Source organism: Micrasema longulum, unplaced genomic scaffold (genome assembly GCF_059751315.1).
Source record: "Micrasema longulum isolate JH-2025_06_02 unplaced genomic scaffold, ASM5975131v1 h1tg000306l, whole genome shotgun sequence".
NCBI lineage: Eukaryota > Metazoa > Arthropoda > Insecta > Trichoptera > Brachycentridae > Micrasema > Micrasema longulum.
This window is the reverse complement of record NW_028277510.1, coordinates 537,223-564,404: the sequence shown is the minus strand read 5'-3', so window position 1 is coordinate 564,404 and position 27,182 is coordinate 537,223. Positions and strand designations below refer to the sequence as shown.

Below are 27,182 nucleotides of genomic sequence, written 5' to 3'. Positions count from 1 at the left end.
CACAACATACATTAGAGTACGGCTGGCTGTTTTCTGCAAAATGTACATCATAAGTAGTGTTGTCAGCCAGATTTAAAAATCATCAAAATTCGTCAAATACATCATTAAATTATAATTTGTATTATAAAGAAAACGAACGTACGCATTATTTATCATTTGTCAAAGTAAAAAAAATCCAACTGTTGTATAGATTTGATTATTCACTCTTTTGGCAAAAGTCCTATTTTTTTATATTTTTTATTTTTATTTTTATTTTCTTTTATTCAGGAAACATACAGTACAGTTACAAAGTTTAATATTTTACACAATTGGACTTAATTCTAATGGACCAGTGAAGTTTCCATATTAAAAAGCAATTAAATCTAATGTTAATTATGAAAGTATAAAAAAGAGAAGGAAAAAGAAAACATAAATGAAAGTTGTTTAAAAATTTAAATTTAAGTGAAAAAAAAATATATTTTAAGGTTTGTAGTTTGTAGTGAGTATTTACAAATGGAAATAATATTAAAAATGAAGAAAACTTGTAAGAGTAATTAAGAATTAAGAATGGAAATAAAGAATGAAAAACATACTCAGATGTAAAAATAAAATAGAATAGTAATAACATTTTTTTTTTAAAAAGGAAAAACATAAACACATATTTATTTTAAGGGATTCAAAGAAACGATGAGAAGAATCTTTAAGTGAAATATAAGACAGTAAATTTAAATTTAGGTCAATTTAAAAAACATCTTCAAAATTAATGACACATTAATTTTGAAGATGTTTATTATCTCAGTTTCAGTTTTCTATACGTAAAATTCTTATCGGATGTTCCCTGGTCATAATACGCGTGGGAGCAATAGGAAGAGAGCTTTTTGAAGAAGAGCACTACCGCGGATCGGAGTAAATAATGTGTTGGATTTTTTTTGCACCAGAACAGGCCAAGAAGCCTAATTACAGTGATTAATTACAGCGCAGAACACCCGGCTTGAGATATTTTTTTTGTGTAATCGTCTGGAATCGAACCCGGAGCCTGCCGAGTATGAGTCAAGTGTCTTAGCCGTTACACCGCGAAGGCTGCCACATTTTGATTTTAGGAACAGTTTTTTCTGTCTCCTGGAAAAAGTTGATTTAGTAAATTGGTAATGCACGCCGACCGACGATATGCATCTTAGCACGACCTATAAGATGCATATGATTTCTCAATTAATTATAATACGGTTTTAATAGAAAGAAAATAAAATATGCCGTCGTTGAAATCACTGGTATACGAGTACGAGGATTATAATTGAATTCAAGTCCTGGGAGGTCACCAGATTTTTTTACTCGTAAAGGGGTCGCGTTCAAAAAGATTGAAAGCCACTGGTTAGAGAGTATTCAGCTGTAAACATCAAAATGTTTGATGTTTGACGATAACAGTACCTAACTAACGAGTTATATTGGTTTTTTAGCATTGATATCTATTGATCATATTTAAGAGAAAACGCGGTCTTTTCTTCACACAAACAAACTGCCGTATTTTCTCCCTGGATCATGGCACTAGAGCGAAGACTTTTTTTTACCCGAAAGATATTTACCATCGACGCGTCCTTGTCGTCTTGATAAATTGATTCTTATGGGAGCTAGGACCATCCAAAAACCCATAAAAGCGCCCAGTTATATCTGCCGTCTTCGGACGTACGGTATACGATATGATAATCATTTTTGAAAAACACAAAAGGCACCGACACTGAAAATTTCATTCTGATACTAATGTGGAATGCCTACAAAAAATGGGTTTAATTTTGGGGTGCGGAAACCGGGAATACGAGACCTTGATTTTGTCGATTTTAGTTAGGCATAATCAGTTAGACGTGCAGTTATCTTATTAATAAAATATCGGGGAGGCGTTTGCGTTGCGAGGGAGTGACAGAAAAATGTTCAAATACCTATTTATCAGATTGCTCTGACACGCATATCAACTTCATACAAAATACTTGCTACAAATTGTTATCATTCATCATCGTTATCATTCCCTTTCCGCATCTAAGGGCGCTGCATTGGTACATTTATTGCAGCGTAACTTGATCATTTTTGTTACATGGAGGCAAGATGATCAGTCTTACGCTTCAGGTGTCAGTCCAAAGGACTATGAAATATTCTAGCGTAAAAACACCTTTTTAAATTATTATTTAATGTCAACCATGTCGAGAATCGAATCCGAGACCTCTCGCGTGGTAGGCAGACGCGCTGATCATTACACCACGAAGCGGACAACCTGTCACTTTTCAGTTATTAGTAATGTAAGGCATAAAAAGAAGAAAATACAAACTCGCTTATAAAAAAATTCTTCGTCAATAAACGTAATAATTTACATAAATTTATATGTATATGATTTTTGCTGCGACTCGTTATCCCTAGCCTGTTTTGAGTAAAAAATTTATTTTTTTTAATTATTAGAGATCATAAAATTAAACTAAATATGAATGTTTAATAACGATAAATCAATTAAAAATTAAAAATAAATGCATACTGCAAATGAATCATATTTTCGTAATTTCAACATATGTTAATTTGGTTTTTATTTTATTTTTCTTTTCTTTTCTTTTTCTTATTCTTTTTCTTTTTCTTTTCTTTCCATGGTAATGTCATACCATATATATATGCTATAAACTTTTTAATAATTAAAAAAGAAATGGCCTACGCTCAGACGCTGTAATCTTTGTGGGCATTTTTTCCAATTATTCATGTTACAGCTTAATTTTAAGATGTATTTTTCTAAAGTGTATTTTTGTAATTATATTTCAAAAATACACAAAAAAAATGGTTTAGTTATAGCCCTGTAGATACCTAGAATTGTATATTTCCCGAAAAAATTCAGAAGATTTTTATTTTTTTTGGCATTTTCACAACCCAACCGGGGTGTTCTAACCAGTTTCGAGTTTTTGTGTTGAGCAGTAAACCCGAGAGTACTTTGTACAAAATATTTAAATAAATAATGTCCTTTCAAGGTCCATTAGTTTACCTACTTAACAACTAAGGGAAAGTTGCACCAATTTAAACTTTTTAAAAATCAAGTTAAATAATTGTCAAAATGGTCCAAACCGGTTGTTTTATCTTACTTTTTTATCAAACTAATTTTGTCGAAAACTACATAATTATTTAACTTTTAACAAATTTGGTGCAACTGGTCCTAAGTGCTACTAAAATAGGTACAACTACAAAGTAAAGTAAATGCAAGGAACATTTTTGCTGCATAGATTTTTGGGTTCAGCTTGGAACTTATGCAGAGGTCAAACTAAAGTCGAAGTATTGGTGAATAACATATTTGGGGGTGGGCGACTTGTGGGTTGAAATATTTTGAATACCATATCTTACACCTGATGAGGCATCAAAGTGCAATATAGGAAGTATTGAGAAATAGACACATAATTATAAATGAACATGCTACATCATTATGAAACTGTGTAAAATTAAAAGAACAAAAAAATAGGGAAATATCATATACTACGAAGATCGATAAAAATATATGAAACGGATTTAGAATAATTAATTGTATTTTTAAAATCAATGTGGATATTGTGGAGAAATGTTTTCATACATAAATGTAAAAACGAAATTCAATAAAAATACGTTCGTAGAAAAACGCGACGTGTTTGGCCTTGGTTGTTGTGACGTCAAGATTCGTTATATTTTTCTACATAGATTTCAATGGCAGGAACAAAGAAACCAGAATCTTGATGTATTAGGGGCGTGTCCAATGGAATGGCCGTGCGGGAATTCAAAATTACAAATTTAAAAGTATTATTTATGTTACTAATAATTAGCAATTTTTTTAGTGGACAGTATTTCGTAGACCTTTATTACTTAAAGAATGTAAAAAAAGTGATATTTCCCTATCATTACGGAACGCCTGAAACATTGCTATCTATTCTTAGAACCATTTTTTATCATATAATTCCTCTTTTTTCTAGATCCTCTCCCTGTCTCCTTCCAAACTCCTTACCTGATCCTCCATCCTATGCATCCCTTGCCTCATCATGTAAAATGTTACATAATTATTCATCAATCCGTCTTTTATGTACAAGCACTAGGTACTTCTTAAACAGCTGTAAAAAATCGATACATAAATACAAATTTGACCAACTTACACCATAATGTTTTTGGTTAGTTGAAAGATATTTCTTATGGCAACAAACTCGCTAATCAATATAAATATATTATTTGAAATTTTAACATTAATTAATCAATAAAGATACATCACTAAATACGATCCTCAACACGAGCATTTTTCTCGATAAAAAAGGTTTGGACATACTCAAAATATCGTTGTTTAAAAATAACTTAGTTTACGTAGGATCGCGCCTCACACCCTGAGCGTTGTACAAATCCACACGACGCGGTAAAATTGGGGTAGATTGATTCTTACTATACATCCTTAGATTTTTATTTACTACTGGCTACTCTAGGTAAAAAAATCCTACAAAAAATAATCGAGTGAAGATTAGTTGGCCTCATGGTGTTCTGGTTAGTGCGTTTGCCTGTCATAAAATACTACTACAACTACCATCACGCCATTTCACTGTAGGGGTAGGCAGAAAGAATGGACCGCCACACACGTCTAACCTGGCATTCATTTCTAGCTTCTTCCACATTCATACATCTTGCCATATATGCCCTTCGGTTCTGCCTGCTTTTGACATGACCAGACTTAAGATGTTTGTTTATCTGATCATGCCACGCCTTTCTTGGTCGTCCTCGTCTCACGTTACCGTTCATTTTCGCCATATATACTTGTTTTACCATCCTTTCGTCATCCATTCGTTCTACATGACCAAACTATCTCAGGGATCCTTTCTTAATCTTATCAATTGTACCTGACTCAGATTAACACTCACGCCTGATTTCATCATTTGTAACCCTGTCATAAAATAAATGTAAATAATTATAATACAATAAAAATCAATCCATCCTATGTAATTGTATCGTGCCGTGTGGATTTTTACGATACGTCAAAAATAAGCCATATACGGCAAATGTGAGAACGCAATGCGAGTGCTGCAGGCTTATTCTTTCACAATTTCGTTTCGTAAGTTCGTTCGTCATATATCCATCTCACTCTAACGCAATCAAATCGTATTTCTCTCTCGTACAATACGAATGAATTTACGAAACGAATTGGTTACTCATTATGTACAGAATAAGGCCACTGATAAGAAACAAAACATCATCATCATCATCTTCAATGCCGGACATTTAAAAACAATACTGATGCAATAATGCAATAAACATTACATTATTTTTGTTGTGTCTGGTCACTTCAAAAAAAACATCCGACCATACGTTTTTTTGCGGGAAAAAAACTTATCAAAAAAATAATCGTAATAAATATGATATATTTTATATGCATACATTACATATTAGGTATCTATATTTAGCATGTCTGCTGGAAAGATGTGTGTCTGGTGTGCATAATTATTATAATAATTAAATAAGAAGAAAGATAATTTATAATTAAGAGTAAATTACATTCATCATCTGAGTGCATGTGAAGATAGACATATCGCACATCGGATAAAATAGACATAACTATTTTTTTTTAAACCCGAGTTGTAGTTAAGTATACAGAAGAAAAAACTCTCATATTCTAAAAAAAAAAAATATTTTAATAGCTGTACGATTTGCCCGCTTGATGACTGTATATTTGAACGCCGTTGTTGGTTGGCTAGAACACCCTAGTTGGGAGGTGAAAAAACCAACAAAAAAAAAACTTAGAAGAAGAAGAACATTGCCGTTCTTAAACAGTGTCATATTTGAACTTGTATTTTCTTTATGACAATCGAAATTTTCCATAAAAATATGGTTGGGGAAAAAGTAATTTTGTATTTCGCGCCCTTTTTTTCAACTAAGTATATCTCGTTCATTATTGGTCACATCGGATCATACGATACGGCGTTGTGAAGGTGTGAGTGTATACTACAAAAGTTTTTTTTTACAGTATTGCGCTTGGTCAATTCAGTCGGGAACTATTGTGTGTCGAGTATGGAGGTCTGAAAGGAAGAAATTCGCCATATTTTACATTTTTACTACCTGAAGGGAAATACGCGTCGAAAGCGACCAAAAAAATTTGTGATGTATACGGTGCCGATACTTTTTCGGTTCGTGCTGCACAGCAGTGGTTCGAGCGATTTCGTTCGGGTGTAGTGGAGGTGAATGATGCGCCAAGGTCTGGCAAGCCTGTCGTCAAAATGTCGATAAAATCATCGAGATAGACCGTCATGTTAGCAGTCTTCGCATCGCCCAGGACCTGAATATCGATCATAAAACCGTTTTAAACCATTTGCAGAAGGCTAGATTTAAAAAAAAACCTCGATGTTTGGGTGTCACACGAGCTGACGCAAAAAAACCTTATGGACCAAATTTCCATTTGCGAATCGCTGCTGAATCGCAACTAAATCGACCCATTTCTGAAGCGGGTGGTGACTGGTGATGAAAAGTGGGTCACTTACGACAATGTCAAGCGACAGATATCGTGGTCGAAAGCCGTCGAAGCGGCCCAGACCGTGGCCAATCCAGGACTGACGGCTAGGAAGGTGTTGCCGAGTGTTTGGTGGGATTGGCAGGGAATACTCTACTATGAGCTGCTCTCCTATGGCCAAACGCTCAATTCTGCCTTCAACTGTGAACAACTCGACCGTTTGAAGTTGGCGATCGAACAGAAGCGGCCAGCATTGGTGAATAGGAGAGGAATCGTGTTTCATCAGGACAACGCCAGGCCGCACACATCTTTGATGACGCGCCAGAAGCTCCGGGTGCTCGGATGGGAAGTTCTTATGCATCCACCCTATAGTCCGGACATGGCACCAAGTGACTACCACCTGTTATTGTCAAGTTCCGCTACAAATTTGGCCTGTGAAAATGGGTTGTCCGAGTTTTTTGCCAAAGGGGACAAGGGCTTCTCCGAGAGGCGCATTATGAAGTTGGATTTTCGTTGGCAACAAGTTTTCGAATAGAACGGCGCATACGGCGCATAGACTTAAATCGGATGATTCCAACACTTTTTATAAAGTATTGAAATAAAGCGAAATATACGAAATTACTTTTTCCCCAACCTATTATTATAGCATTTTTTAAGACAAATCTAAATATATTAGGTGTTAACACAAGTTTTGTCTTTTTTTTTTCATATTTAAAAATGAGCCCCAAAAGCAGTGACGTATAATACATAGATATGCCCTGCGGTGCTATTCTGAACCGCTCACGCGGCCGTAGAACTTACTTTTACATCGTGTATTTTCGTACAAAATATGCGAGGTAAAAACTTTTTCTACGGCCGCGAGAGCGTTTGGAATATCACCACTGGGGTGGTATTCAGAATCTTCTCTACCCCCTAGAGAGTGGTTAATTTAGGAATTCTTATTTTTTTTAATGTGATGACACTTTGCTTCATATAACTACTACACTGATGATTAAACGTCAAATAATGTATAAAACTTTTCAAAAAACGAAAAAAAAACTAATACGGTTTGGTCAATTAAATCCAATAGTGTTTTGGGTAATGTTTAAGGTCGCAATAATGTTCTTAATGAAAATCATCATGTTTGATTACACGTGTTCATATGAAGGAAAGTGTAAACGCATGCAAAAAATAAAAATTCCTAAATTAATCCACTCTCAATTCCACACTCGAAAATTCAGAATACCACCCTCGAGCCCTTGAAAACGATGACACTCATGCCCAAACGCTCAGTCATGTCCAATACGTATTTACTCATTGTTCGACCTCCAGCTAGGCGTGCCGTTTAGAATCGAAACAAAAATGCCTACTTGTGTCATGAAAAGGTGTAAAAACCTTTCGGATAAACATTGTAAATAGGATTGTGTAACTTTTCATTGGTAAATATTTGACCATGAGTGATTAACAAGGCTTAAAACAATTCATTCAAATACAAATATTATTTTTTATAAACGTCAAAAATACAAATATTATTTTTTGTAAACGTCAAACTACGCCTAGCGGCACAATTGCGAAGCTCTTCGTTACAGTGATGCACTGATAGGGATACGTTTTTAAAATATAATAAACGCGAGTTATTATTATCTTTTCGTTCCTAGTAATCCAGTGAAAAGAAATAAATGGATCGAAATCATAAGGAATTTAAGGGAAGAATCTGACTTTTTTTGTACCAAAAATGAGTATCCTTTGATTTTTTATAGCATATTCATGCTCGTTGAATGCAGCCCTGCTTCAATAAACACTACCTAGCAACTATAGGTACGTTTTCGTGTCACTGATTTAAAAAATATTTAACTCTACACGACATGTCTATGTAGTCCATGATCAAAAGTAAAACAAAATGGTCGAGGTTTATATTATATACGTCATTCGAAAGAAAATTGTATGCTCTGCAAGTTACAGTTTTTGCTTTTAAGTTACATAATTTATTATATTATTTTTAAGTAGACAAAAGTGAGCGTTTTCGACACCTCCTTCTGTTCGCGTTCAATCGAGGGAATAAATGAGAAAACAAACAAGAGAATAATAATACATTATAAACTAACTTGTTGCAAAATAATGAACTTTAAAATTAGGATTATAATTAAATCATAATATTGGGTGTCAACATAAGTTGTATCCGTTTTTTTAACAGATGAAGAAAACAAGAGGGCACAAAAAAAACAGCAACAAATTAGTCAATAATTCATAGAATCTTTACCGTACACTGCGTAAATATCGCAAGCAGCTTTGGAAGCTTCATTACCTCGATTGAACGCTAATAGGTGTCGAAAATGCTCACTTTCTTATAATACAATAAAACAATAGATGTAAAGCAAAAGCAAACACAATATATTATAGAGCAGAAGATTTGCTTTCGACCCTTTAACATTTTGTTTTAATTTTGTTGCTCATTTTCAAATATATAAAAAAAAAAACTAATATTTTATGACACATCGGCATTGTTTTAAAGGCTGAAAAGAAAAACAAAAAAACTCGACAAAAAATGCAGAATTTTATGACAACGTTGATAATTGAGTTTTACTTATTTATTTATTTAAATGTACAATACAACACTACTGCCAATTAAAATTTACATATGTAGATTATACAGGGTGTTCATTAAACCCTGTCACATCCGAAACCACGATGATCAGTATGAGCAAGACATATTGGCACATGAAAATAAATTTTTAAAACGAATATAATTTTAAAAAATATAATATCAAAAAAAGCAAATGGTTTCTGACTTCTGCAAAGGAGAAATAGGGGGGTGGGGAGGGGGAGTCTGATACGCCAAAAACGCGCGGCCGCGCTCCCCTTGCCTCTTCTCTGCAGAAGTAAGCAACCATTTGTTTTGTTAAATGTTTTATTTAAAAAAAAAAATTGCTTTAAATACTTTTTTTAATATACTTATATGTCTTCTTGCCTATACTGATCATCGTGGTTTTGGATGTGACAGGGTTTAAAGAATACCTGTATAATTAGGTATCTACGAAAACAAGATTTAAAAAAGCACAATATATTATCAAGGTCCATATTATAAACAATCCTCGTGATGTAATGGTCAGGCCGTTTGCCTACCATGCGAGAGGTCTCGGGTTCGATTCTCGAAATTGTTGACATGAAATATTTATTTAAAAGGGCGTTTTCACACGAGAATATTTCATAGTCCCTGGACTGGTACCTTAAGCGTAAGACTGATCATTTTACCTTCATGTAACAAAAAATGATTAAGATACGCTGCGATTGGTGTACCAATGTAGTGCCCTATGCACCATTAGGTGCGGAAAGGGAATGATGATGATAATATAAACAATAGTAAGCAATGATGAATAAGTCACTAATACACTTTATTATACATCGTTAGAGAGGAAGAGTCTAAAACTGGTAATCCCAGCGTGGAAAAGATCCACCTCTCTCGGTAGGCTGTTTAACAGACTAATCATTCTCCCGTTGCTCGGTTGGGATTGTAAATTAACCCGTTCGGAAGTTTAAAGGCCATCATAAGCAAAGCAATGCTCTTTCTGGCCCGCAAACTTGTGATACCATGCATACCTAAAAAGAACAATGATGAGTACTGCAATGGGTAGTATCCACACTCTCTCGTGTAGAGGTAACGAAGAAACTTTTTTGGCCCTCCAGGAAATTCTGCTTTTTTGAGTTGACTCTATTTATCGGATGTGCAATATTATGCATATATATGAAGGCAATGGTTAGTTGCCTATCGCCAAAATAAACATTTTCGTATCAATGTCATTATCATTAATAAACCTTTATTTACACCTGGTGGCATATGAGGCACTGCATTCGTATTTACACCAAATGCAGAGTAAACGGCGCCAGTCTAATGCTTAATGGGTATTTCTAAATGTTTGTAGATAAGGGTGAATTTTACTCCCTAGGGAGTTATTAAGATTGTAATTTATTGCAACAGAGAGGGAAAACATTTTTGAAAAGGACATATGGAAGTCTAGGCATTCAGCTGTCTTACTTCACAAAAGCCAATGAATGGAAGAGATGAGGAAATGCGGATGTTTAAACATAGGCAGAATGGTGAAAATATTGAGTTTTTCTGCTTTTGAACATTTCTTGGTAGAACTGCATTTTAATTATAATAATAAAATACGTATAAAGTTTTATTCTACTTTTATTTATAATTTTTACAAGTAATCGGGTTTTATCGACTCCATGACCGACATCGTATGACTGGTCCAGTCCACCAGTCGACGACTGTCACTACGAAACCCGGTCATTAGTAAAAATTATAAATGAAAGTAGAATAAAACTATAAACTTATTTTTATTATTATAATGCTTAATGTTACACCGTCGGTAAAGCGGCCACTAAACCTCCCAATGACAGGTCAAAACCCCTGTGAATGCCTAGACTCCATTTTCCCTTCTCAGAAATATTACAGTTTAAAAGCACCTTTTAAACAAATATTTCATATCGTCCTTGCCGAGAAACGAATCCGAGACCTCAAGCATGGTAGGCGAACGCGCAAACCACTAAATAGCGTAAATATTTACATGCTGGTGGAGTTTTTACAAATGAGTACGTCATTCCCAATTCCTAATTTTGTTAATATTTACGTGATGGGAATTTGTGAAAATGAGTGGAACATTCCTAGTTTATTGTATAAATAAATATTTATAATACTTATGTCGTCGCTTGTTATAAAATCATTTACATCATGATGAAGTTAGTGTAAACAATTTCAAATCTAACCCTTCTGGGTCTAAAGGGGTATCTAGGGTCCCCCAGATAGCATATTTATTTCAATAACATTTTATTTATTCATTATATTGATTTCATTTTCAGTACCTAATTCAACGTGTAGCAGCTAGCAGCGAAAGGAGCGCGATGTCATATAGTATTCTTTCGCAAAAGTATTTTATGAATTTCGCAGAAAACTCGAAATACTGTAAAAAAGTTTTATAAACATTACCATGACAATAAAACAAGTGAAAAAAATCCGCGAGTTTCCGGGGGGGTTACACGATATACCCCAGCTAAAATGCTATAAATACGACTTTGATTGTCATGGTAGTGTTTATAAGACTGTTTCATAATATTCCAAGTTTTCTGCGACATTTATACATTTTATCATAAAATACCGTACTGTTGCAAGAAGATGTCATATGACATCGCGCTGTTTTCACTGTAACATGTTAAACAGCACTGTTCTATCTCGTTAGCGAGGCGGTACAGCGGAGAGTTGGGAGGGGGAATGCATGTAAAATGTAAAGCACGAAATTCGGTTTTTTGTTATGGCTGGAAATTTTTTGGAAACAAAAAGCACACGTGAAGACTGACCAATATATAAAGGATTATTAAACTGTAAAGCAAAGACAAATGTGAATTGTTATTGAAATAATTTGTCAGAAAAGTATTTTAATCATTTTGATACATTCTTAACATTATGGGGTAGGATTATGCAGTAAAAGAAATCAATATGATTACAAAAAAATATATTGAATAAATATGCTACCTGGGAGACCCTAGTTACCTCCCTTAGGCCCGGAAGGGTTATCGAGACACAGTCATACTGACGCATTCTTCATTGAAATTATTTCAATGTTCCGAATACATTTATTAATTTCCTATAAAAACGGGCCGGATAGAGCCCACGGGCCGGATAGAGCCCACAGGCCGGATATAGCCCGCGAGCCGGAGGTTGCCCCCGTGTACTTCGCAGTATACATACTTTTTATACGCAAATAATTAATAATAAAAAAAAATCATAAGAAAATATTTACAGTTATGACAGTCGTCATTACTTTTTCTTAACATAAACACTTATTTTTTAATTCTACTGCTATATGTGCATGATTTTTTTTTTTAATTGACGATTAAAAAAAAACAAATAATGCAAATGACGGCATTTATTACCACCATACCGACTCTTAGGGATAGTTATAACAAGGCTATGATTGATGCGAAAAAAAACTAATAATACTAAAAGTGCCATTATTATAGTTTTTAGTATTCTACGAAGTATAAATAATACTAAAAATAAACAATAGCAGTATACGTACTTTTTATACGCAAATATTTCAGTCTTCAGACTATTTCCTTAAGTTGGAAAACGAGAATCGAGTTGTGTCAGAGTGGGATTTGAACCTCAGACCTTTGATCCGCGAGTCCACAACACACCACGGGACCACAACCCGGTTTATAGATAGAATGTCAGTTTGTTAATAACCGACAACTAGTAAATAATCAGTGTGGACTGTGGACACAAAATGTAAAAATAATAATAGGGATTGGACACAGATAACGACATAAAAATACACGAAATATTAAAGTACATCGAATAAATGTTTACTATTTTACATAACTTGAGAGCACACAATTTACATTTACAAGAAATAAAACAGGATATTTGAAAATAATCTCAAAACATTACAAGGATACGGCATTCGTATTAGATTCCAGATAGAATTAAAATAATGTGTACCTACGCGATATCCGGTCATTTTTCTCGACGTTTTTTACTAACCATCGGACTATAGTTGTTTCAAAGTCGAATAGAATAATTACTAATCACCCCTATGACTTGAAATATATCATTTTACGTCATATTAAAAAAAAAAACAAATAAAATATACTCATCGAATGTACTTATACTATGAAACATGAATATGGAGAATATTTTTTTCAACGCACGAAAAGTGTAATAACAATCAAACATTAACCCTGATACCCTACAAAAACAAAAACATGATGTGAAAGTACAACGGATGACTGCGTATCGAAGTCGAATATTTGACATTGAATAAAATGTACACGAAGACATGTGAGCTCCTGAATGAACACGATTGTAGTTATATGATGACATAAAAGTCAAAATAATTATAATACCCGGATAGAAAGTAACCAGAATTTTACCATTCAGAAAATTGAGAAGGAACGGCAATATTTTTTGACGTTGTCATAAGTATTCAGTACCGTTACCCACCTGTATAGATCACACCCAGATCCGCCTCACAAGTTATCAACACTATCCACCTTTGAGAGCACAAAATATGCATACATCACTTATCAACAATATTTTAACTTCATTTTTTTACAAATTTTATGATTCTAGGAAATAAATCAACAAGTTCACGACGGAAAACACTAATTTTCATCAGCCTAGCTCACGAACTGGCAAACATTACTAAAGATATTCACAAATAGTACTGATTCGAACCATAGACGAACACATTGACGTAGACTAGCATTTGACAATCATAGACTTTAACATAGAAAAATTACATAAAAATGATTTGAGTTGTTCGTGATCGATTTTTGTAAAATACCCAAGCAAAATCAATAGGGGAGACCAAGGATGAAAGTAATTTTTTCCAATTATGTGTTCATGTCAAGTCTGAATCATCCAATTGTTATAGATCATACATCAATGAAACTGAAACAATGTTGTCCACAAATCCCAAAAAGTTTTGGAGTTTTGTTTCTAATAAGCGTTTCAATAACGATCTGCCAATAAGTATGTTTCTTAAAGATAAACACGCATCTAATGGTACCGACATAGCTAATCTTTTTGCAACGCATTTTTCTTCAGTATATGTTAATAATTCTTCCAATGTTAATTCCTTATTTAGCTATACTAATACTGTAGACCTGAATAATTGTGAAGTGTCAGCTGAGGATGTCAGAATCGCTCTAAGTAAACTTGGTAATGGTAAATGTATTGGTCCAGATGGTATTCCTGAAATACTACTATCAAATTGTAAATCTAGTCTTGCCAAGCCTCTGTCTTTACTGTTTAATATGTCTTTAACAACGAGTGTATTTCCTGATATTTGGAAAATTTCTATAATAAGACCGATATTCAAATCTGGTGATAAATCTAACGTAACTAACTATAGACCCATTTCAATGATATCTCCTGTACCTAAACTATTCGAATCAATTATTACAAAAAAAATAACACCTATATTTAAAAATGTGCTGATTGAGGAGCAGCATGGATTTAGGACAGCCAAATCAACGACGACCAATTTGCTTTCTTTTACTGATACTATTTTTACAGCGTTCGAGAATAATCTTCAAGCTGATGTACTGTATACAGACTTCTCCAAGGCCTTTGACAAAGTTGATCACAACATTTTATGTGCTAAACTTCGTGCTGTAGGCATTAGAGATCCCTTTTTATCGTTTTTAAAATCCTACCTCTCACATAGAAAACAAAGTGTAAAAATCAATAACTTCATATCAAATAGCTTCCTAGTAACTTCTGGTGTACCACAGGGTGCCCACTTGGCCCCTCTTCTATTTAATCTGTTTGTTAATGATGCTGCTAATGTTTTTTCTTTTACAAAATTCTGGCTTTTTGCTGACGATAACAAGATACTTAAGCTAATTAAAAATATTGATGACTGTGTCAGACTCCAAGAAGACATAAATGCATTTCATACTTGGTGCAAAACTAATAACATGGAACTTAACATCGATAAATGCAAAATTATTTCATACCATAAATGTAAACATCCTTTTATTTTTGATTATAAACTTAATGGCCAAGTTCTTTCGATTGTCACCTCTATAAGAGATCTTGGAGTGATCCTAGATAATAAACTAACTTTTCTGGAACACTTTGATAATATAGTAAACAGATCCTTAAAAATTTTAGGCTTTATTAATAGAACTACGTCTGATTTCCAAAGTATGCTTACACTTAAAACACTTTATTGCTCTTTAGTTCGCCCTATTCTTGAATATGCATCTGTAATCTGGTCCCCTCATTATGCTGTTCATATCAAGCGCCTTGAATCAGTTCAACATCGTTTTATAAGAAAAATTGCATGGAAGATGGGATTGGAAAGAGGAGACTATTCATATTCTGATATGGAGAGGTTTTTAAGCATATCAAGTCTTGAAAAACGCAGATGCATTGCAGATATAATCTGCATGTATAAAATTATGAACTGTCTCATTGATGCCCCTGAAATTTTGCAAAAGATTCTTTTTAACGTTCCCACCCGTAGACTAAGAAATAATGAAATGCTTTTCCTCGGTCACTACAGGACCAATTATGGTGCACAGTCGCCTTTGCCCAGAATGATCAGGCGGGTGAACGATCATCAAGATCTTGATTATTATGGTGTAAGGATGTCTTTCTTTACAAATCAGCTAAAGAATCTGTATAGTTAGCCTATGCTTTTTACTTAATCTAAAAAATCTATCATCTGTCTTTGCTGCTTATTTCTGTTCCTTATATTTTTTTATTCCTTTGTAAAAATTTCTTTTAATTGTAATGTTTATAATGGACTTTGTCCGTAAATAAATAAATAAATAAATAAATAAATAAATAAATGTCTTTCGTTTGCTTAAAGTTATGGCAGTCGTCATTACTTTTTTTTACACATATTTTTTAGTTCAACCGCTACATGTGTAATTTTTTTTTTTAATTGATGGTTTAAAAAAACAAATTATGCAAATGACGGCATTTATTACCACCATACCGACTTTTAGGGAAAGTTATAACAAGGCGATGATTGATGCGAAAAAAAACCAAATAACACTAAAAGTGCCATTATTATAATGTTCAGTATTCTACGAAGTATGAATAATAATAAAAATAGACAATAGCGCCAAATACAGGAACTGTATAAAAAAATATTTTGACTAAAATAGCTCAGTTCATTATTAGTGCAAGGTACGTGAGTCCACAGCACGCACTTTATAAACACTGCATTTACTTTTTATTTGGCTTGGCTTTCGAAAACTACTCAACAAAAATCTAAAGTAATATTATTCGCCTTCTTTGATTTCATATTTTTGTTCTTCCTTTTACTCTTTTCGGGAAGTATTTTTTGAGTTAATATTCCATACATCACTCAGCACATAGGTTTTAACTGGTGTGGTTTTTCGTTTTTTTACTTCTTCCTGCAGTGGTATTCTGATCACTCTCGACACCCACGAGATGATCTCGACTTTCGGACGAGAATATAACGTGGTGTAATTTAGGGATTTTTATTTTTTGAACGCGGTTAAACTTGGTTTTCTATATGGCAATTCTGATGATTACATGTCAAATTACGTAAATGAATTCGAACACATAAAACCAAAAATAATGATTTTCAATAGAAACATTATTGTGACCTTAAGAATGACCCAAAATACTTAATTATGTTGAATTTACCAAACCTCAATCGTTATTTCTCGTTATTTAGACGGTTTTATAATTGACGTTTCATAGTTCGATATCTACCCGCAACAGCGTGAGTGTCGAAAATGAGAAAATATACTCGTGCGCATGCGTCACTGACGAGATGAATATACCTATTACAAAATATAACGCTTTTGCTATCCTGATCAGGCAGTTTTCAGCCAATACAAGACTTTCTAGTCATTCTTCCGATATCGCACAAGCCACTTGCTAGTAAATCAATACAGTTTGTGGCGCAACTGTCGGCGGCGTGTGCCCAGCCACGCCGTGCCGGCCGGCGTCCTTCTAGACGAACCGCCAATTTATCCGTTTCCATTCGAAATCGCTGTCACACTGCTCTCTGTTATTTTGCACTTTTTCTTCGAAATACCGAGTTGTTGCGTACCGAATCGTAATTCTACGAAAAAACTACATCGTTTTCCGAAACGATATCCACATTTATTTAAAGAACGGATCAATCGTGTTCAAAGTCCCAAATTTATGAATTTATCCGATGACAAGATTAATCGACGTTGTTTTGTGTGCATTAAACACTTCAACGCATTCAACTTTAGCCAATACAATGACATCCAGCTTTTATTGTGCTCTGTGCCTACCATTGGATTGCCAGGTAAATTACATGATATTTCATACATAATTATTTCAAGAATTTGTCTCATGTTGCACGTTTATTCGTCCCGTTTGCCTGCCCTGCAAATTTATAACTCATAGGGAAAGCATACTTTTATTAATCTGGACCCATTTTACAATTAAAGTTATTAGTATTTCTGCAAGAAAAATATATGTACGACTTAGGTTAGCTTTCCACTGTAATTGCACCTTATTTATCCGTCTTGTGTCTATACAATTGCAAGTCTGCTTTTGGAATGTGGTGTTTGTGATTTGTCTTACAGTTTTGCTATATCGTTCCATATTTTTTGTCTCAATCGGAGTTTATATTGTTTTTACAGTTGATTAATCGGGTTATAATGTATGTACAAAGTTGGCGTAGTGCCTTTTCCTGCAACTTCCGACATTTTTATTTGGTCATTATTTACAAACGATTACTAGGGTGGCATGGTGTGTATACAATTGTAAGGATGTGCTTTTGCAATGTGGTGTTGGTAATTTGTATTTTTTTTACAGGGTTTAACAAGTCACCATCCAAAGAAAATAGTTTTCATTATTTACTTGGTGAACAGAGTTCGGGTATGTATTTCTATAATTTTCACATTTCCTTACACCCCTTCTTTCAGACTTATGTTCTATCTCAGTTATTATATTATCGTTAATGCTTTCTACACGTCCTAACCATCTCAGCTTATTCTTTTCTATTCGTTCAAGCCTTACTCGATCTTTCAAGGTTTTTCCTGAAATTCTTGCATTATGTTATCTGGTATGATGTTCATTTTATTTTTATTGTGAATTACAGTCGGCGTAGCTGTTACTGAAGAACTCCCCTGTGCACTCCCGGAAGGCGTTGCCAATTGCAGTGGTACGACTTTCATCCAACCTATTTCTGGTTTGTAGTAATATTTTTTTATTTTTGTAATAAAAATTTACAGACATACATATTTATATATAAGAGAAAGAGAAACATCTTTGTTTCTTTGTTAAAAAGAAAAAAATAATAATAAATACATATAAATTCAGGAGAGTTCAGCGTGTGTAAGAGTTAATGGGAGATTTACATCTTGGTTTGCGATCTCAAAAGGCGTGAAACAGGGATGTGTAATGTCACTATGGTTGTTTAATCTTTACATTTTTCTATTAATTTTATACATTTTCTGCAAATTGAGAAATGCCGTTTTTGTGATCGACCAAGACTACATCGTCTGAGCGTGGGCCGTTCCTTTTTTAATTATTAAAAAGTTTATAGCACATATATATCGTATGACATGACCATGAAAGTGACCCTCTCAGTTGAAACAAATTTCTGACCCATAATTTTCTCCAGCAAATCGGCATATTAAAGCTGTTTGTGTTTTCAAAGAACTTAAAATGTATACATACAGTTACTTGTCCGACTCATTGACACATTGTCACATATTACTAATTAATAATGTTTTTAGATATCAACGCTGATGACATATCAGGCCCACTGCATATTTCTGGTCCGAGTGCACCTCAGCAGAGTACACCAAAAAGTTAGTATCAAATGACATGTATTCAATAATGCATTTTCTCTTGGTTCTTGGACAGAGAGATTTCGTTCTACATAATATCCACAGATACTTTGTTTCTATCATGTTCATGCAGTTTATGAATAATGCTAACGGATGTTTCCATGAAAATGCGACATAAATTTTTCGTCATTAAAACTTCATGAGGTGTTAAAAAACATTAAGTGGTTAAGACGCTTGAATTACGCACGGAAGGTTCCGGGTTCGATTCCCGGAGAGAACACAAAATTATAATATGATTTTTCTGTAATTGATCACTGTAATGGGCCCTCTTGTCCTGCTGTGGTGCAATTTTTATATTATTTATTATCGGGAATCAAAAAAATTACCTAATTGAATTATTGTTTTTATGAAATTTTTCCTTAATCGTTGTTCAATGTACAGTGATATACAGAATACAGATGCATTAGTGTGCAATTTGTACAATCTTTGGGAGTCGACGTCTTCACAATATATATAATGTTATCCTGAGTTCCTATCTGACCTCTCCAAAATCAGCGTCCCATTCCCTATTACTATTTAAACTCTTTTGTTCCCACCCAATAATAATATATTAAAAAATTTATGTAAATATGTAGCTATAAATGGTATTAAGTTGTAAATAAGTTTTATATTATGTAAAATGTATGTAATATTAAATACTAACATGCTAACTTGTATGTATAGTACTAACACATGTGTAAATATTTAAATAAGTTAATCTCAAACTTGACACTGGCTAGAACACCTCAGTTAGGAGTGAAAAAAGCCAATAAAAAACTAAAGAAGATATACAGAATAAATATTTTTTTACATTATATAGATAAAACACATTGAAAAAGACTCAATTATGACGTTAGTATCCGTTGAATTACCCTAATACTACTCAAATTTATTAAAGATATAAAATACAATGAACTTCAACCAAGAACTTTCATTAACAAACTTGGAAGTGAAATTTTATATTGTAAATAGAACCAACTGCTAGTATTTCTTTTTGCTTATTTCCAAACAGCATCCCTTTACATTTTATCATTCTTTGCAATAATAGTTAGGCATTCATTATATTATGATGTTGGGACCCTTAATGCATCATTATGAAATATTATATTACAGGACGAAAATATGACCACATCTTGAAGGATGTAAATGAAACCCAATCTCAAAATTTAACACCCAGGAAAAGGAAGCTTTACAAGAAATGTTTGCAGTTTAAAAAGGCTAGAAGAAACATGGAGATGAAGATTAGAAAGATGGAACTCAAATTAAACAAAGAGCGCCATGTATCCTTTAAAAATAAATTAAATAAAATCACATACCGTTTTTTTAAGTCTCAATTGAGGCTTCAGAAACGGACAAAACAGGGCCGTAGATATACAACTAACGATAAGGTTTTTGCATTGTCATTAATGAAGCAGGGCTATAAAAGTTATAAATATATTTCAAGCATATTTTCCTTACCATCCAGAAAAACATTGATGACAATGCTAAATAAAATCCCATTTAATCCTGGTACCAATTTGCATATATTTAAACATTTGGAAGAGGTCGCCCAAAATCTTTCTGCTAAAGCTCGAATATGCTCTTTGATGTTTGACGAGATGTCAATTAGTCAGAATTTAATGTACAAAAAACATAAAGATTTTATTGAGGGATTCCAAGACTTGGGTGAAGGAAAACGTACTCCAGCTTTTGCTGATCACGTTTGTGTTTTTATGCTACAGGGTTTATATAATAAATGGAAACAACCATTAGCATTTGTTTTTACAGGAGGACCCATTAAATCTTCAGATTTGGTTGTTATCTTAAAATCAATAATCTCAAATATCTTTCGTAGCAATTTGGAATTAGTTTCAATAATTTGTGACCAAGGTAGCTCAAATGTTGGTGCAATAAATATCCTGAAACAGGAAACCCGTGAATTGTACCTTCGGGGTGGTACTGAATGTAGAGTTCACGGGTTTGAAATTGAAGGCCATGAAATTGTACAAATGTTTGATGTGCCACATCTTTTGAAGGGATTTAGAAATAATATGCTAGTAAAAGATGTACATTTTGTTCAAAATTCTGTATCAAAAATAGCAAAGTGGTCCCATATTGTACAATCATACACATACGATCAAGCAAGAGGGGAAGACTTTTTCCAAATGCACAAATTAACCGATAGTCATATTTTCCCCGACAAACTAAGAAAAATGAAGGTCAAGGTTGCTGCTCAGGTATTCAGCAGGACAGTAGGAACTACCATGAAATCTTTGGCAGATACTGTGGATGATATTGACAATGGGGCATCACAGACTGCTGATCTTATCTTATTTATAAATAAACTTTTCGACAGTTTAAATGGCAGTTCTCTCAATGCTAATAGTATTATTTGTAAATACCGTTGTGGAGTCAGATTAACATCTCCCCACTGGAAATTTTGGCAGGAAGCTATTTCCATCTTAAAATCAGTAAAATTTGTAGATTCCAAAAACCAAAAAATATCAGTACCACCTACAGTGCGTAACTGGATTACAACTTTGGAAGCAATATCATATTTGAGTAATAAATTACTTACATGTTATAAATTTACTTTTGTGCTTCCACGTAACCTTAACCAAGACCCCATTGAAAACTTTTTTGGCATGGTAAGAAGTCAGGGTGCACGTAACATAAACCCCTCTAGTTCAAATTTTATAGATGCTTTTAAGTCGCTTCTCATATCAAACTTATTTCATACTCACTCCATTGGAGCAAATTGTGAAAATGATGACGGTGAAATTTTAGATTCATTAAAACTTTTTTTAACATCGGACATCGAAGTACAGGAACAATTTCATGTTGATGATCACTCCTTACCAACAAGTTCTTCAAGACAGAAAAGTAGTCAATATGTTGCGGTTTGTAAATATATAGCTGGTTATGTGGCAAAACGGGCTTTATCTAAATTTTGATCTTGTTGTGAATGTAGACTGGATCTTAAATCTGAAACACATTTACCGGGGCATAGTTTAATAACTTCTAGGGCATGTGGTCCAAATACTTTAATCCACCCAACAATCAAAATCTATAAAGTTTTTAATACCATTGTCAATCACTGCAAAAATAATTTACCGACTATTTGCCATAAGTTTCATGTTATGTCGAGTTTGAAGGAAATAGTACTATCTAAATTAAATTCAGCATGTTTATCTTGTCCAGCACATAGAGGCCACCTTTTTGATTTTATTGTTAACTTAGTATTGCAATTATATATTTTTTCTTGGTGTAAACAAATTAACTTTCTATTAACTGGGCGAAAAAAATTAGAGTCTTGCATTGTTGATCCTCTCAAATTACAAGCTAGAAAGTGTTATAATAAAAGACTTAAGAATAAGAAGCGCAGACAATAGAGTAGATACATGCATACCCTTTTCTTCTTACCTACCATATTAGCACTTCATTTCATTACTTAATAAGCTTATAAGTGCTTCCTTCCTGCTTTATTCCTAAGCAGCAGCCTAGAAATGTCAATGTGAAATAAAATAAATTATCCACCATTAATAATGTTCTTTTGTTTCAGAATGGTGATTGTTGATGCCATGGATCTTAATGTGCAGGAAGAAAATATTTTTCATCCAGGAATAGAAGGGATCCAATACTGATCACAATGCTGCACAATTTTTAAATAATACTCAATTGTTATTTTTGATAATCCAATATTAGCATATTAGCACTTCATTTTATTCTTTAGTAACCTTATAAATGCTTCCTTCCTGTTTTATTCCTAAGCAGCAGCCTAGAAATGTCAATGTGAAATAAAATAAATTATCCACCATTAATAATATTCTTTTGTTTCAGAATGGTGATTGTTGATGCCATGTCTCTTAATCTTCACGAAGAAAATATTTTTCATCCAGGAATAGCAGGGATCCAATGCTGATCACAATGCTGCACAATTTTGTTATTTTTGATAATCCAATATACTAACCACACATGTATATAATATTATTTTACGAGTGTCAGTTTTCTTTCTCGATTCTTTCTAATAGAATCGAGGGATTTATTTTAACAGTAAAATAAAACTATTAAAAATGTTTTTTTAAATTTTTATTTATGTATTCCTATTCCATAATAAATTTAATGTGCAATATCAATATAAAATTGTTTTTTTAAATACAGGACAGAAAAATTAAATTGCGTGCTAATACTTGTATTTAATTAAGCAATTTTGTATTGATATTGTACAATAAATATCAATATACGATGCAACGCAGTGATTTGAATTTTCGCGCCATCGTCAAAGCTTCTTGTATGCCACACTAAACAGCGCTGCGATCGACGCCCAAAGTGCTTAGATATAGTACCATAGTTTCCTATCTAAAGATATCTGTAATCTGTGATCCTGATGAAAATTTATAACGTTTGCCATGTGGGGTATTTATTTTTTCTTCACGTCAAACTGTACTTTTTATATTGCAACAATGCAAAACATAAACAAACATACAGTGACAGTTCAACTACTTATGTAAATGATAAGTATGCCCCGGATCTACATGTCCTTAGGGATTTTGTTTATTTTTATAGAACCTCTGTGAAATACCTACTGTACTCTATAGAAACTTACATACGAACCACAGCGTCCCTAAATGTACATCTTGCGCAACAACAGGAATCATCATTTGAAGGTATGTTCATCTAATTCGGTATTTTAATCAAACTTATATATTGTGTACGGTTTAAACCTACCTTACGAGTTTTTTCTCAAGTTGTTAATCATTATAATATTTATAAATTGTAAAAGGTTAAGAATAAGCTAGTGTTAGTAAAAAATAAACAAACCACCAAGACGTTTTCCCCGTGACAGCCAGAGGATATACAACACACATGCGTTTGCAGTCATACAAAATCTCATGCATGTGTGCTGATTTTTCCAACTTTTGAAGTAATACCATATCCGCAGTGGTACTGCAATACCGCTACTGCGAACTGTTAGTTTTAATTGTTGATATTCGTAATGTAAATAATTATTATGTAAGTAAATACTTATCGTTTCAGCGGTATTTTTGTTTGGTTAAAATCGCAAGTAATATATTAACAGCTTTTATGTTCCCCTTTATTTTTTTTTTGATAATTAGGCTTACCGCCCACTAGGCAGCCTGGCTGCCGCAGTCAAAATTTTGCACAGCCAGTTAAAGCAGCCAGCCTGACGGCCAGTCCAAATAAAATGGATGTGGAAGATGTTTTTGTTTACATTTTATCTCGTAAGAAACGCAAACCAAAAAGAAGATATTGAATTCATCCTTTACTTGAAAGGGTTCATTTCAAAATTATTTTATGGATCTTCTGTATCGAAAGTCATTGCAAATTCGTTTCATAAAATACTTCTGGCTGCTACGACAAGTGCGCGGAGACTGAGGCAGTCACATACATTTGCTTTGTCTCGTTCTGGCTGCAGGCAGCCAGTTGGCTGCCGTGCACGTCAAACGCGTTCTAATGGCTGCCGCAGCCAGGAATTCTTGGCTGCCTAGTGTGCGGTATCTAATAAGCCGTCATATGTAGTATTAGCTGCCGCAGCCAGGCTGCCTAGTGGGAGGGGAGCCTTACAAAGTATTGCCGTACCGCCCGTACCACTGATGAGATCCTTCTCAAACAATTTGTTGGGTTCGGTCATGCCATCTCTTTCTTGGTCTTCTTTGTTCATTAGTCTTCCTCATAATTAATATTTATTTTATTAGTGGTTTAGTGGTGGTATTTCAATTTTATTTATTCATATATATGTACATTACAAAATAGAACATCTTAATTCACACATATAGAAATAATGAAAATAAAAAGGTAAAATTAGGTATTTATAAAAATAACACAGGTATACATAATAATACATAATATCCAGAAAATAATATGTTAAAAAAGTAAGAGAATCTTGTAACGACAAACTCCCTCAGAGACGTGAAAAATTACAAATGTTTATTAAGAAACAATGAAAGACAATTGGACATGCGTACACATAAGATATTTAATTTTGCTAAACCCATCACCCTTTATAATAGCTCACAGCATGTGTTATAAAAAGGATACAATATTATTAAAGTTATTGTAATATAATATAATTTATGTTATGAATAGTGGTGTTTAAATATACCTTTGTACTAAAACAAATATTATATCAATATTAATAAAAATAGTAGTAAATAGTAAGCTCTATAAATGTCTAGACTTTTAATGATATTATCTTCTAAAAAAAATCTCATTCTCTTTTAGAACATCTGTAAATAATTTAACCTTTATAAGTGTATTTTTTCAGATTATATTAAACCAGTAAAGCGGATCCTTCGAAGGGATGATATCGATTGGCTCTTTAAATTTATGCTGTAATGGAATATATGGATATCAAACTATAGGATATATTCGTCATCTGCTTGGAGGTGGGACACGTTGTTTATTAAGTAATTCAAGTTTTTTTTGCACTCGTGAAAATTCTCATTTTAAATTTTAATTTACTAAAAAATGAAAGATAAGTGGTACTTAAATTCACAAATCTGAAATAATCAGTAGCAAGATTCGTCGCTACACCTTTATGACTGATATCTTTATTATAAAGATAAATCTAAATAAAAAAGGATACAATACTTCAGTTATCATTATATAAATTGTAATATATATATTTTTATAGTTAAGATACCAGTCTGGGTATTAAAGATGTTGTAAAAACAATGAAATATCACTACCTACACAGTTATTATACATTTGTATATTTAAATATCAATCATCATTTATTTCCATATTAAACTATTTATTAGATTTGCTTTAAATAATACCCAATTTGTTATTTTTTCAAATGTTTTTTTATTACCAAACAGATTAAGAGCCAAAGTACATATAGTATATTGTATTAGTTTAAAATTCATATTATATTAAATATTTTCTCTACAGCTCACGTTGGCATGTCCTAACAAAAGGAAATTTGTCACCATATGGAAAATACAAAGTTATACCATTACATATGACATCACTTATATCATTTTGAATATTTAGAATTAATCAGCTTACACATATTTGAATTGCAATATCATAATCACAATACCTACAGACAACTTTAAAAATATTACCTTTACTGCATAATAATTTGCTCTGAGAAATAAAACATATAAATCACAAAATATAGCCTTCAAAGTTTTCTTTTTAAAAGGTTTAACAATATGCGGAATAATTAAGGTGTTTGATTTTTGCGTGTACTGATGAACTTTAGTACAATATACAAAAATATGTATATTGGCAATACCTGCAATATTGCAATACCTGATGAATAACTTCCAACTAACCTAAATAAGATATATTTTACTATTTTAAGTGCTTATTTTAGTATGTCATTTTGTAATAAATGTAATTAAAAATGTATTGTAAATTATATAATTTTTTATTTTTAGCAAAGAGGAAATATCAAATGTTGCAATTTGGTGTCAATTTTTAACACCTTTATGATCATCTGAGAAAATGGGAGTAAATATGTGGCAGAGCAGAAAAGCGGACTACAGAAATGAGTCTACAACAACTACATCAAACACTCAAACCTTTTCTCACAAATGTAGAGCATTAGCTAAATTCTAGTTAGTTTTTTGTAGTTCTTTTTTATTATTTTATACCTAAAAACTTATAAACTACAGTGCAAGTACTGTTATTGAAAAAATATTTTGGTGTTTTAGTTTCCTTTTCACACGTAATTAAAATATAGTCATATCTCAGACATAAATATTTAAACACATATTTCAAATATAAGGAACCTTAACGTGATCACTTTCACCGGGAGAAATAAGGGCTCTGGCCAAGAATTGTATTTACTTTAGTTTTACGAAAACAGTAGATTTGAAATTATTTTTATTTATATTACCTTTTGTTACAAGAAAATGTATTCTCACATCCTCTCAACGCGTTTGCTTATCATGCAAGAGGTCTCAGGTTCAGTTCCTGACATGGTAGACATGAAATATTTATTTTAAAAGGTGATTTTACAGTACAATATTTCATAGTCCCTTGACTGGCACCCCAAGCGTACGATTGATCATCTTTTCTTTAAGTAACAAAAAGATCAAGATACACTGCGATTGGTGTACCAATGCAGTGCCCTATGCAATTAGGTGCGGAATTGAAATGATGATGATGATTACCTGCATTTATTTATTCTACAGTATAAAAATTCACTATATATTTTTTTAAAAGAGATTTGTGTTCTTATGATTTACTTAAAAATTTAATTTTGAGGGCCATTTTCGACGAGTTGTAAATAACTCTCTATTAGAAAATAGGAATCAAGTTGGGATGGAGTGGGATTCGAACCACGAACCTTTGAGCCGTGAGTCTGTGACACTAGCCATAGGATCACAACCCGATTTAACTCAATTGATTAACAGTTTACATATTAATGTACTAATTTTTTTTAGGC

General features: G+C 33.0%; 2 protein-coding genes and 1 long non-coding RNA gene across 5 annotated transcripts in view; 2 read left to right on the top strand and 1 right to left on the bottom strand.

Moving 5' to 3' along the window:
- PKD (serine/threonine-protein kinase D3) overlaps positions 1 to 13,678 on the bottom strand; it is a 58,696-nt gene extending 45,018 nt beyond the window's left edge. The window contains exon 1 of the mRNA XM_088224724.1: positions 13,422 to 13,678. The gene's annotated coding sequence lies outside the window, so the exon portion shown is untranslated. The remainder of the gene's footprint in view (positions 1 to 13,421) is intronic.
- Positions 1 to 22,838, top strand: part of LOC148282671 (uncharacterized) — a 117,505-nt gene extending 94,667 nt beyond the window's left edge. The window contains exons 2-7 of one of the 2 annotated variants that reach the window (XM_088224733.1): positions 16,741 to 17,247; positions 17,763 to 17,825; positions 18,049 to 18,138; positions 18,689 to 18,763; positions 19,895 to 20,061; positions 22,323 to 22,838. In XM_088224733.1, coding sequence (XP_088080859.1) covers positions 17,118 to 17,247; positions 17,763 to 17,825; positions 18,049 to 18,138; positions 18,689 to 18,763; positions 19,895 to 20,061; positions 22,323 to 22,337 — 540 coding nt within the window. In that variant the 5' untranslated portion in view covers positions 16,741 to 17,117 and the 3' untranslated portion in view covers positions 22,338 to 22,838. Of the gene's footprint in view, positions 1 to 16,740; positions 17,248 to 17,762; positions 17,826 to 18,048; positions 18,139 to 18,688; positions 18,764 to 19,894; positions 21,263 to 22,322 lie in introns of those variants that run through there. The other variant, XR_015822036.1, reaches the window with a different exon arrangement.
- A 335-nt stretch (positions 22,839 to 23,173) lies between these two features.
- On the top strand, positions 23,174 to 26,431 carry LOC148282670 (uncharacterized). 2 transcript variants are annotated; one of them, XR_015822037.1, is made up of 3 exons: positions 23,174 to 23,427; positions 25,047 to 25,167; positions 26,170 to 26,431. It is a non-coding gene; the product is annotated as an uncharacterized LOC148282670 (long non-coding RNA). The 2 variants fall into 2 exon arrangements; XR_015822038.1 differs by having other exon boundaries at positions 25,047 to 25,188.
- The last annotated feature ends 751 nt before the right edge of the window (positions 26,432 to 27,182 follow it).